Genomic DNA, 13,058 nt, shown 5'->3' on the forward strand with positions numbered 1-13,058 from the left:
TGTTGTATGACATAATTTGAAATGGATGGATAAACATTAGCCGGGAAATGGATGGATAATTTGAAATATTAGGTGGGAAGTTTCCCACTTGTTTTGTAGAGGAAATGTATTCTCAGACTTAGTGTCGGTTTTAACCGACATTATCATCTTTTAATTTGACGTAAGTTTCATCAAACCGACGCTACATAAATTCTAAAAAGTGTGTCAGAAGGTGGTGTCGATTAAGATCGACACCAACATTAATTTAAACCGACACTGTAATTTCAATAAAGAGTGTCAGAAAGTTGATTGGTTCATTTGACTCGGTGTGAATATTAGTAAAGAGTGTCAGGTTGGCGTCAGTTAAAACTGATGCCATTTACATTTAATTCGACGTCAGTCAATCAATGTCGATATAAGCCAACCCCAACTAAGTACCCATATTTAAACCCCTCTTTTTCCCATTTCATCCGTGCTTTCATTTCTCCCCCAATTTTAGTCTTTCTTCTTCTCCTTCCTCATTTCATCCGTGTGTCCCCTTCTTCCTCCTTTTTTGTTTTTCCTCTTCTCTTTCCCAATTTTCTATGGATCACCATTTTGAAGATCAACATTCTGAGGAACTCCAATTCGAAGAGGAAGAGCTCGAAGGTGGTTCATTTTTAAATTATTATGATTATTAATTTTAGTTTCTATTTTGTATTCTAATTTATTTTTGTTTCTTGGTTTTTAATTATTTTTTCTGTATTTATAAGGATCAAGATGTGGACCCTCAATTCCAAATTGGAAAGAACAGCCTTGTTCGTTTGATTCGTCTAGAAAATGCATTAGTGATAATTTTAGTGCGTTTTAGAAACATGTAGCGGTAGAGATTAAAGACTACAGAAATATTCCGATGGTGGCATATTGGAATAAAGAAAAAAACAAAGGTAAACGTTTCATGATTTATTTTATTATACCTTGAAATTTGTCTAATAAATTCTTTTATTTTTCAGGAGATTGCCCAAAAAAATAAGCATAATCGGCAGTTGAAAACTATGAACCACACAACCGGTTCAATATCTTTTGCAAGAGTTTAGGAAGAATTTGTATGGGTTGTACATTTTTAGGAATTGTGGTTAATTCTAAATTTAATATATAGTTGGTAGAAATTTTATTTTTAATACGAAGTTTACTTAAAATTGTTTGTTTTTTCATTGACATATGGTGGGATTTATTTTTATATAATTTTTTTAATTATTATTAATTAAAAACAGAAAAAGATTTATTTAAATATTATTAATATATTTGGTGTCGCTTATGAACGACAACATAATAATTATTTTATGTATCCATATGTTATGTAATGTCGGTTAAAACCGACAGTAGTTTGAGTATTTTATTTGTTTAACTTTTACGTCATGTCGGTTAGGACCAACAGTAGGTTTGATATTTTAATTCTTTAATTGTTGCTTGACGTCGCTTAGAACCACCATCATGTCAAAACTTAACGTCGCTTCTAATCGATGTAATGTTGGATGTCGCTTTTAAGCGACGCTGTTGTTCTTCTTTATTTTATATTACTTTGCTTCTTGGTGGCGGATTAAAGGGACTAACTGACATCAATACCCTTTTGGTGACGGTGGCAATGGTGTCGCTTCACCTAGCCAACATTGCACAACTTTATGTCGGATTTTTACCAAAAATCCGACAGTAAATGGGTTTTATTGTTGGTTTTTACACCGCCAATGACAGCCTCTTTTGTAGTCGTGTAACAATAATATTAATATGCATCAACATATAATAATAGTTTATTTAAAAACAATTAGTTTTCAAATGGGTCACTCACAGGTAAGCAGAGCGTCTTTCCTTGTTAAGCTCCTTGCCTGGTTCCTTTTTAATCTATACTAAACCTGTGAATTTGACATATAGCTTAAAATGAGCTTTAATAGTCAATTTATGAAAATTAATCCATAGCTTTCATTTAGGCTTTGAATTTGCACAAATGGAGGACACCACGTGACTCAGAACACAAAAAAAACCCTAAAGTCTCGGGTCATGCACGTGCCACCACACAGCGTTATGCTCCGGCCACGCGCCACCACGAGCCATCGCTGTTTGGTGAGTATGCGTCACACTCGTTGTTGTTGGTGCCACGCGCCGGTCGTGGGAGAATATTATAAGGGTTAACAGAATATACCTTTAGTTGATTCTGTTAACTCTAATAGAATAGCAGTCCGCGTCGTCAATTCTAACGGTGGCCATCGCTTTTCACCGCCGTCCATTGCCGTTCAGCACCGTTCGTCGCCAGAAACTGCTATTAAATTCTAGAAATCGATTAAGACCTCCCCAAGCTCGAATTCAACGTATTTCTTAACCAAAATTCATTAATCTAAGTCCAAAGAAGCTCAGAAACTTACCTAATGCTATTTTAGGAAAGGAGAGGTCCATTCCACCTGGGATTCGACGAGTTTGGCTTTAAGTAGCTCGCCGGATTTTGGAAAAAGGAAACACAGTGCATGCACAGGTAGGGTCTTCGATCTCAACTTGAAAGCACCTACATTTCATCCTCAAGGCCACACGAATTAAGACACAGAGAATGTCACCCCAGGTGGCTTCGAACTCAACGGTTTTTCACCGAAGTTCATCTTCGGTGCAGGGATGCATGCACAAAGGAATAATAGATGTTTAAACCCTCGCATTCACCAACAAAATCACATCACATCACATACATGAAAATAACTCAGGGATTCGAAGATAAGATAGAGAACCTTACCTGGGTTCAAGTTTAAGTGCTTGGGCTATCGGCTTCAATGGCAGAGCACTCTATGATGCCCGTTGATGCATGCATGACCATATTCGAACTCCCTAGGTCTCAAGGATTCCAAATGTACAGTATTGGGGTTGAGTTTTGGTCGGAATCGTGAGTGGTGAGGGTTTTCTCTTGGTGCTAGAGAGTGTGAGTTGCAGAGAGGGAGATAGTTTAGATAGAGAGGGCAACATGAAGTGAGGGAAGAGAGGCCGAGAGTGGGTATAACCCCACTTTAAAATATATAAAGTGAAATTACAAATTTGTCCTTTCATAGTTGTAAATTTACAAATTGACCCTCATGTTGATTTAAATTTTACTTTCGATCTCACATTCGAATGACATGAATATTTACGAAGACTAAAAAAGTATAAGAAATTAAAGTTTGAGTCAAGGCTTGAAAATTTCTCAAGACACCTATCCAAGGGCAATTTGGTCAATTCACATGGTTCGAGAATAAAATACAATATTTGAAGGTATAGGGTGTAACACATAACTGTTATGCCTAATACTATATCATTGTCACATGTTCTATGCTAAAATAAACTAGTATTAGGGCATCTTCAAGCATTGATGATGATTCACTTGTCCCCTTGTCCATAGGGACCTCGTGGCATACAACCGAAACAACTCCGGATAGATAGCAAGGGTAAGGGCTTAAAACATGCCCTTTAATTCAAAAACCACCTCCGCGGGCCAAATTGAAGAGGGCAAGTGGTGCAACAAATGTGGAAGAAGATTCATGCACAATTTGTCGAGCAGATTCAAAGCAAATCCCAGACCAAGCAATCCTTATCGAGTAGGTACAAGCATCCACATTATAAAGAGTTGAAATCTTCGCAAGAAGCCCCTCACAAAGGCAGAAGCAATTTATTGAAGTGACAATAATCTAGCCAATAAGGTAACAACATTTTACTATTAATAAATTTCAAATATAGTTAACATGTTCTTATTTGGACCTTTTGGTGATTAAAAAGTAATCATTTGATTAATTAAATTATTATGTTGTTTCACAATTCTTTTTTCAGTAACTACAAGCACAAATGTGGTTCAATCTTCATAACCAAAACAAATGATTCACTAAGCACAAATGTTGGAACCTTCTAGAGCATACTCCGAAATACAAAATTGTACTATACATTGGAGCCCTAGCACCATGCCTTGGATGCCCTAGGTTGTAGGCAACTGAGAATAATATTATTTTAATATCGTACTATGTTGTAATGCTATGCTTTGCTCTTCCTTTGAAATTGGAGTTATATATGGAGTTTATTTTCAAAGAAAAAACTTACAAAGTTCACACTTAAACACATTTACAAGGCATAAAACAAATAATTTGTGAATAGTAATCGTCATTACCTTTACCTTTGTTCAATGGGTGGAGTTGCATAGATGCAAATACTGTTCAAAGTGAATAGCAAGAGCAATTCACTTGCTCTAGCCCTTGCCCTCTTAAAACGGGTGGAACTCCTCTTAGGAAACTAAAAATTGATTCAATAGTTAAAACATGGTAGGATTTTCTTTGGTACAAGCCCTACCTCACGGAAATCATCAGCCTTCTTGTCCACCTTATTACGTTCTATCCTTTTCCCCTCTACAACCATCGCCCTCTTCTCTTCTGCTGTCTTATGGATTTCAGCTAGTTTGTTTTGCATCTTTTCAACGTACAAAGCCTTCTTCTTTTCTAGCTTTTGCTGTCAAACATTAGACATATTTAGAAAGCAACGGTAATCAGCAGCCTTCGTAGTTAATATATATACTACTGAGATATAATGAAGCATATATAAAACCTCAAAACTCAAAAGAAGACTTAATTATGTACTTAAAAAGAAACTAATTTTCTATTTTGAATATCTCGAGTTCCAACTGATGTGGCATTAAATTTCATTTGTTATGTTATGTATTCATATCTGATGTGGTTTAGGGTTTATTAGGAGAGGATGCTTTTCAGATTGCGAAAACTCTACACCCTACTAAGTTTCTACACGTCTCTAGAACATGTAATGGAATAGCTCGTAGATTGGCTCAGTTTGCTACTTCAATTTGCAATGTGATAGTTTGGTTCGAGGATCTCCTGATCTTATTCAGAATCTCCTCATTCAAGATATGATGTACCCTTCAGTTTCAAGTCAATAATTTATCGTCTTCCTTTAAAAAAAATGAAATATTCTCATAAGTTAGATCATTTGGTGGCTAACAAGCTTTTAAATATGTGTTCAATCCAAAAGTAGGGTTGGGCAGTTGGCACCCGATATTAGAGACTTTTGGTGCGGGCGGCCGCACAATGGGTTGTGTCAGGTCAAGATTCATTGGGTGGGATCAAAAGAGAAGTGAGTGGGGTCATAATGCAACGGGTGTGCCTGAGTGCGTTTTTGTTCACTAATCTAAACTGTTAGTGAATACCACCATTATATTGATTATCGTTAATAAGTATGCTTATTTATTATGTAAATTTCGAAATTTAAATTCATTTAATGATAGTTAATATGATAGTGAGCATCACCACCACTTAAGTTAGATAAGATTTATATGTGTGGGTCATAGGAATGAGATGGTCTGTCCAAGAAGACCTTATAATTTTGTCACCCGGTGGGCAAATACTACTATAACTAACGTTGCATCTCTAACACCGTACGGGTAACCACAGTGCCGTGCAATCCTAATTCAAGAGAAGTAATTTTTGCACACAATTTTCTCCTTCTATATGTGCCTGTTTATTTATGTCCATTAAATTTACTTTATTTGATCCAAAGATCAAAAATAAATATATATTTTTTGAACAAATGATATTATCTACACTAAGGGAAGGGGGAGAGGGTAGATTTAGCCTCACAATAGGCTAGTAATAATATGGTTCAAACTTGCCTTTAGAGAGAATTGAACCTAAGACCTCTTACTTACAAGTGAAGAGACAAAAAAATAAATATGAATGTGCATGATAAAGAAAATGGTATGGGAAATTTCTCTAATTGAAAATAGTCCTATCAATTACCTCATATTTCTTTTGACGTGCATCAATGGTTGCTTGCTTGCTTAGCTCCCAAGCCACAACATTAGAAAACTTTTTCTTTGCTCTGTTCAACAATTTGAACAAGTTAAGTTAAACAATGGATTTTAAAAGTTTAGCTGTTAATGAATGGATAATAATCTATATTAATTACGTTGTATAAATGTGCCATGTTTCTCCTATCAATTTAGCAAATGTGCTAAAAAGCTGAAATGGTTTTGAACGTTTTACTTGTTATCTACTTTTGTTTTCTCGCTTTCTTCCCATGCTTTGATTAAACCCAATGACTTGATTGACAAAACTGTTGTGCAAGCACAAGAAATGATATAAGTACGAAGTTGAGGGAATAAACTGTTTGTTAATTAAATAATCAAATCACTACGTAATGCAGGCATAAAATAAGAAACTTCAAAGTGTGCCCGACCAATTACCTTTTCTAATTAAACCTGCATCCTCTGCGTAAACAGAAAAAGAGAATCCATAATTAGAAGTTGTGTTCATGATACATGAGGACCTAGCTACCAACTAAATGAAGTAAGTTCCACTATAAAATTAATTGACAATGTAGGGAGCAGTTCAATTATTTATGGGCACATGCAAGGTCATTTCTTTCTTCGATGTGGAATAATATACTCTCAAGATGCCCCCTATGTGTGACAAATTTTCAAGCATAGCATGTGAACAACACGAATTAGATGATGTGAAGCACGTGTCCCATTGAGCTTTACATGCCAAACAACCTGCTTTGATATTATGAAGGTAGTTGAGTTTCACCATAAAACCAATTGGCAAGATATGAAATATAAATCAATTACTTATATAAACATATACAAGGTTCCTTCTTTCTCAAGGTAGGATGGATACTCTTAACAACTTCTTAATGTAGTGCTATCATATACCAACTTACATGTATATGAACCACCCGACTCGTGACGGATCATAAAAAAAAGAAAAAGAAGAATAAAGTGAGAAAAAAAATTGTAGAAATGAAAAGAAAAAAAAAAAAGCTACACACATAGTTTAACGTTTTATTCCTAAATTTTATTACCACTTTTATCATTCTTGATCTATTTCCCTTGTTTATCATATAGACTCACTCTTAATTACAATAAAAAACTAAAACGGGCAAAAGAAAAGATAGAAATGTTTCGAAACTACCTATATAACAAATGGTTTTGCATTGCATCACAGGAGCTTTAAAAGTTTATAGAAACTTGTAACTCTAGGTTTCCACTTAAATTTGAGGTATAGGGACATAACACAGTGGCATATTAAGAATTTCTCCTCAGATGGCCAATATACAATGTTTTATTTTTATTCTTATTTTTTTTATTTGACAAACGTCATTATAACATTCATACATAAATTAGGAAATATAATAAGAAAAATCTCTAAGAAAATAGGAGCATAAGGAAAAACTAATTTCAATGCTTCGTGGCATTAAGTGATACGGTAAATGAACGATTGAAATTAAAAATAAATTATTCAAACTGTTATGAAAATCAAATCTAACCGCTAAAACACCTTAAGCATTGAATATGAGAGAGAGAGAGAGAGAGAGAGAGAGAGAGAGAGAGAGAGAGAGAGATTACTTTCAACTTTTGCAGGAACATCCTTTTCTTTTTCAGGTGTTGTTGGCGCTGGGCTCGCCATGGAGATTTTGGCCAAGGCAACCAGATTATGGGTCGTCTTCTAAAGAGTGTGCTATAAACTTAAAAGTTAAATGCACCCCAATGTGTGTTACCCACCTTTGTAGTAAATTAATTTAGATCAGAGAAACAATGAAGAGAAACCCGACGGCCTAAGAAAATAATTTCTCAGGCGCTTCATCATTAGCTCTGCTTTCATTCTCTTCTTCTTTTGTTATGGGTGATCTGAGAGAAGATAATAAGAAAACAATTTAGAATATTTAGTTTGAAATTAAGAGACCTAAAATTAATCTGAACCACCAACTTCTTCTGGAGGTAAATGCAAACTCCAAAAATTGCGTTTTCCTAAATTTTGGACTCTTGGTAGATGGAATTATTTAGCATTCTTTGCGCATTTCCAATAGGTGGAATTAAATGTAGAAAGTCTCTAAACATAAGTAGATGGATTCCGCACACGCATGAGCAAGAGCACAGTATTCCGATTCGGGGCTGGAACGAGAAACCGTAAGTTGTTTAGATGAGCTCCAAGATATAAGATTGAGACCTGATGAAATGCAAAGCTGAGAGTAAGAATCATCTTTGTATATTGAAAAGGGTATGAAAAATATTACAAGCTATTTGTAAGAGAAGTAAGGGAAATGGCAGACCTTGAAACCTTAAAAGATAAAGAGTGAAAACAACAGTATTTATATACATGGCTGCATTTGAAACCCTAGAAGAATATTCTTCTTGCTCATCCTTATCTATGCACAGCTGTCCAAGCCTTGCTGTCAATGTACCGTTGAGATGGTTCTAGGTGAGTGTTGGGTGTGTTGATCAATTGAACAGGTGTCTTGGCAAGGTGTAGCACCATGGGCTCTATTCATTGGACTATGGTTAATATCCCCCCTCAAGCTAAGCTGCGGGGATTGAGCAGTTAGCTTGGAACTAAGCAGCTTGAAACGAGTTGTGGGCAAACTTTTAGTGAATACATCAACAAGCTGATTGTGAGAGGTTACATATGATACAACAGCTAACTTGTTTATGACCAATTCACGAATGTAATGATAGTCGATCTCGATATGCTTCGTTCTTGCGTGAAAAATAGGATTGGCAGCAAGAGCAAGAACACTTTGATTGTCACATAAGAGCAGCAGGGGATTATGGAGATAGAAGCGAAGGTCATGGAGAAGGTAGCAAATCCATGATACTTCAGCAGTTGTTTGGGCTAGATAACGGTACTCACTTTCCGTGGAAGACTGAGTGACGGTTGGTTGCTTTCTGGCACTCCATGAAATGAGATTGTTGCCAAAGAATATGCAGAAGCCAAATGTAGAATGTCGGCCCAGTTAGCGTTCGAAAAAGCAGTAATATTTGTAGAGCCTTTGGTGAGAAGAAGTCCATGATCTGGTGTCCCTTTGAGATAACGAAGAATCCGCTTAACAACTATGAAATGAGTTGTTCTGGGATTTTGAAGATGTTGACAAACTTGATTAACAGAAAAGGCAATGTCAGGCCTTGTCCATGTAAGGTATTGCAAAGCACCAACCAATGATCTGTACATGGTAGGATCTTGAAGCAATTCATTATTGTAGGAAGCAAGGTTGGAAGCAGATGAAGGTGATGCACATGGTTTCGAATCAAGCATGTTAGATTTTGTTAGGAGGTTCTGATCATACTTGGTTTGACACAAGAAGAGCGTGTCAACAGTTCGATGAGCTTGAATACCAAGAAAAAAATGCAGTAGGCCAACATTTTTCATAGCAAATTGAGTACTAAGCTTGTTGATCAAAGATTCAAAATGAGAAGAAGAGTTTCCTGTGATTAGAATATCATCAACGTAAACAAGTATAAAAGTGAGTGAGTGATCAGCCTTGACAAAGAGAGAATGATCTGCTATAGAGGAGCAGAATCCAAGAGCTAGAAGACAACGATAGAGCTCCTCGTACCTAGCTCGCAGAGCTTGTTTGAGACCATATAGAGACTTGTTAAGTTTGCACACAAAATGAGGTTTATGAAGGTCAATAAAACGTTGAGGTTGTGCCATGTACACATCTTCATGAAGCGTACCATGAAGGAAGGCATTGGAGACATCCAATTGAGTAATCTCCCAATTGAACTGGACATCAAGTGATAAAATGAGTCTGATAGTTGTTGGTTTAGCTATCGGACCGAATGTTTCATGGTAGTCAATACCATGTTGTTGAAGAAACCCTTTAGATACAAGGCATGCTTTATATCGATCCAAGCCTTGTATTTGATTCAATACACCCATTTAGATCCAATAGTGTTGTGAGAATGAGGTGGTGGGACAAACGTCCAGGTGCTTGTGGACTTGAGCGCTTTGATTTCTGCAGCCATTGCTGCTTGCCAATGAGGATCCAAAGAAGCTTGTTTGAAGATGGTGGAAGTAGGTATTTGGAGAGTAGTGGATAAGGCACTAGAAAAGGGATGGCAAGTAGATAGAATTTTGGGCTTATATATACCAGACTTGGAACGGGTTTGCATGGGATGAATGTTGGTAGTGGTTGGTGGAAGAGTGAGAGGTGGTGGATCAGGTGAAATATGAAGTGGTAAGGAAAGGTTTTGATTACTGGAATGGGTAGTGGGTCCGGAGGGAGATTGAGGAGATGTGGAGCCATGGGTTGTATTTTGTGGTGATGTGGGTGAAGAGAAAAGTGAAAAGGTTATATTTGGCATATGAGTGTGTGATGTTTGGTTGGGATTTGTGATAAAGGGGCTGTGAGGAGGTGAATATGATATTGGTGGGGACGACTGTGAAGGTAATAAGGTTGTGGTTGATGGCATGTGAGGTGGAGGGTGGGGAGGATCAGGTAAAAAAAAGGCAATTATTGTCTGTGGGATTCTTGAACAGGTGGTGAAGAGGAATGTAATTATTGAAATGGAAAGGTTTCTTCATCAAAATCAAATGGTACATTTCAGGAAATGTAGACATTACCTGTGACAAGATCCAAGCATCTATATCCTTTTTTTTGAAGTCCATATCCAATAGATACACATTTTTTACTTCGAAAAAGAAAACTTGTGTTTGGAGTAGGGTCTTAGCCATGGATAACAAGTGCAACCATACACCTTTAAGAATGAATAGTCAGGTGGGCAATGAAATAGTTTTTGAAGTGGTGCTACAAATTTAAGAGTAGAAGATGGTGTTCTATTGATGAGATACACCGAAGTTTGTAGCACTTCTACCTAATATTGGAGAGGAAGATTTGATTGAGCAAATAGAGTTCTAGTAAGCTCAATAATGTGTCTATTGTTCCTCTCCACTAAACCGTTTTGCTCAAGTGTGTGTGGGCAACAAAATTGTTATGTTATTCCATGAGATGTGAGAAAATACTTAAAAGCATTGCTTGTATATTCTCCCCCTTCCCCCATTACCACATCGAATAGCTTTGATCTTTTGATCAAATTGATTTTCAACTTGTAGTTTAAAATTCTGAAAAGCTTTAAAGGCATCAAATTTTAATTTTAAAGGATATAACCAACAAAATCGAGACCAATCATCAATGAAAATAATGTAATACTTGAAACCAGAAATCGAAGATAGATGAGCTGGACCCTAAATATCAGTGTGGATTAATTGTAGAGGAGAAGTTGAATTACATTGAGCTCTTGAAAAAGGTAACCTAGACTTCTTGCATAAGGGACAACTATTACAAAAGTGAATTAGGTAAGTGCAATTTCTGAAATTCAATCTCAATTTTTAATCTCACTGTTTTTATGTCACAGGTTGTTGATGGATCCAAAGTGCAAAAAGCAAGTGTATATGGTGTGTGCACCATGCAAGGACACCCCTCTGAGCAATGTCCTCAATTGATAGAGAATGGAGGATGGGAGAGTGCCTATGCTGTGGGATTTTGAAGGCCAAAATCAACCCAAATATGATCCATACGCAAACACTTACAATCCTGGATGGAGAGATCATCCAAACATGAAGTGGAGGGCGCCTTAACAACCTTAACAACAAGAAGGATTTCGTCCACCACCCCCTGGGATTTTTCAAAGGCCATATGCACCAATGCAACCTCAACCACCTCCGATTCAACCAAACTCAGGTACATCTTTGGATAATGATAAAGTTATTCAATTACTCACCTCTTTGACGCAAGGAGTACAAAATCAAGCTAAAAAGGTGGATGAATTGGAGAAGCAAATGGGGCAAAAGGCAAAATTCATGGGGCAGTTTAGAGAACAAGGAAAACTGCCTAGTTCAACCATTGTGAATCCAAGAGGAGGATTTGAAACCGTCAATGCTATCACGTTAAGAAGTGGCAAGGAAGTTGGAACCACCCCACAACCACCCAATTCAAGCCAAAAGGAGGATAAAAAGTTGCTGCAAGAGGAAGAGGACAAAGGCAAAGCCACGACAAGGGTGGAGCAACCTTTGCTGCAGACACTTAAATCTCCTATGACGTCCAACAAAGGTAAGTTAGGTCTAAATTCAATTGTTTCTAATGTTATTCCACCAAATGTGCCTTTCCCTCACAGATTTTTGCAATCAAAGAAAGAAGAGAGTGACAAGGACATTCTTGAGACATTTAGAAATGTGCAAGTCAATATCCCTCTCCTTGATGCAATCAAACAAGTTCCAAAGTATGCCAAATTCTTGAAAGAACTTTGCACAACAAGGAAAAGGATTTCGAACAAGGAAGTGGTATATGTAAGTGAAAATGTCTCTGCAATGTTGCAAAGGAAATTGCCTCCTAAATGCAAAGATCCAGGTAGTTTCACTATCCCTTGTGTAATTGGAAATACAGGGTTTGAACATGCTATGTTAGACTTAGGTGCATCCATTAATGTCATGCCTTACTCTATTTATGCATCTATGAACTTAGGAGAGCTTAAAAATGATGGAGTTATTATTCAATTAGCCGATCGTTCTAATGCATATCCAAAAGGAGTTTTGGAAGATGTTTTGGTGCAGGTTGATCATTTAATCTTTCCGGCTAATTTTTATGTGCTTGAAATGGAAGATTCGGCTCATTCTCCACCATTGCCACTCCTACTTGGAAGGCCATTCATGAAAACAGCCTAAACCAAAATTGATGTGGCCAAGGGAGCATTAACAATGGAGTTTGGTGGTGATATAATTAAATTCAATGTTTCTGAATCTATTAAGAATCCTAATGATGTTCACCCTTGTTTTGTCATTGATGTGAATAAAGATGTAGGGCAGGAACGATCAACACCTATTAAGAAGAATGCATCTATAACCACCATCGAAGAAGGAATTGGAGTGGCTGCCCTAAAAACACCCAATCTGGCCTAGAGCACCACTAGTGATTTTGTCGACAGTGCTGCCACTTTTTAGCATCCATCACAATATGTTTGTAAGTCTCCAATCCCAATTCCAATTCCCATTTCAACTAATAGGTTGTTACCTTCTTTGATACAGGTTCCCAATCGAAATCAAGGTGGTGAGAAAGTTCACTTTGAATTTAGGAAGCTCAACACCACAATCAGGGAGGATCATTATCCCCTTCCATTCATTGAGCCTTATTATGAGTATTTTGAGGAGCATGTCGTGGAGGATGTAGCCCTCCATGCCGTGAGCACTAATGGAGCTTAAAAGGAGGTATCGTCCGGCTGGAAGACATTAAAGCAAGCGCTTCTTGGGAGGCAACTCATGCATTCAAAT

The 13,058-nt window shown here is 37.0% G+C and overlaps 1 protein-coding gene across 1 annotated transcript; it reads right to left on the reverse strand.

The window, feature by feature from the left end:
* Window positions 1-4,025: 4,025 nt before the first annotated feature.
* On the reverse strand, window positions 4,026-7,618 carry LOC137711982 (remorin 1.4-like). Its single transcript, XM_068451130.1, has 5 exons — window positions 7,364-7,618; window positions 6,203-6,226; window positions 6,003-6,072; window positions 5,757-5,838; window positions 4,026-4,458 (listed from the first exon to the last, which is right to left on the reverse strand). The coding sequence occupies exons 1-5, from the start codon at window positions 7,422-7,424 to the stop codon at window positions 4,258-4,260; spliced, it is 438 nt and encodes a 145-aa protein (XP_068307231.1). The 5' UTR covers window positions 7,425-7,618; the 3' UTR covers window positions 4,026-4,257.
* Window positions 7,619-13,058: the final 5,440 nt, after the last annotated feature.

The sequence above is a fragment of the Pyrus communis genome, chromosome 13, assembly GCF_963583255.1.
Source record: "Pyrus communis chromosome 13, drPyrComm1.1, whole genome shotgun sequence".
NCBI lineage: Eukaryota > Viridiplantae > Streptophyta > Magnoliopsida > Rosales > Rosaceae > Pyrus > Pyrus communis.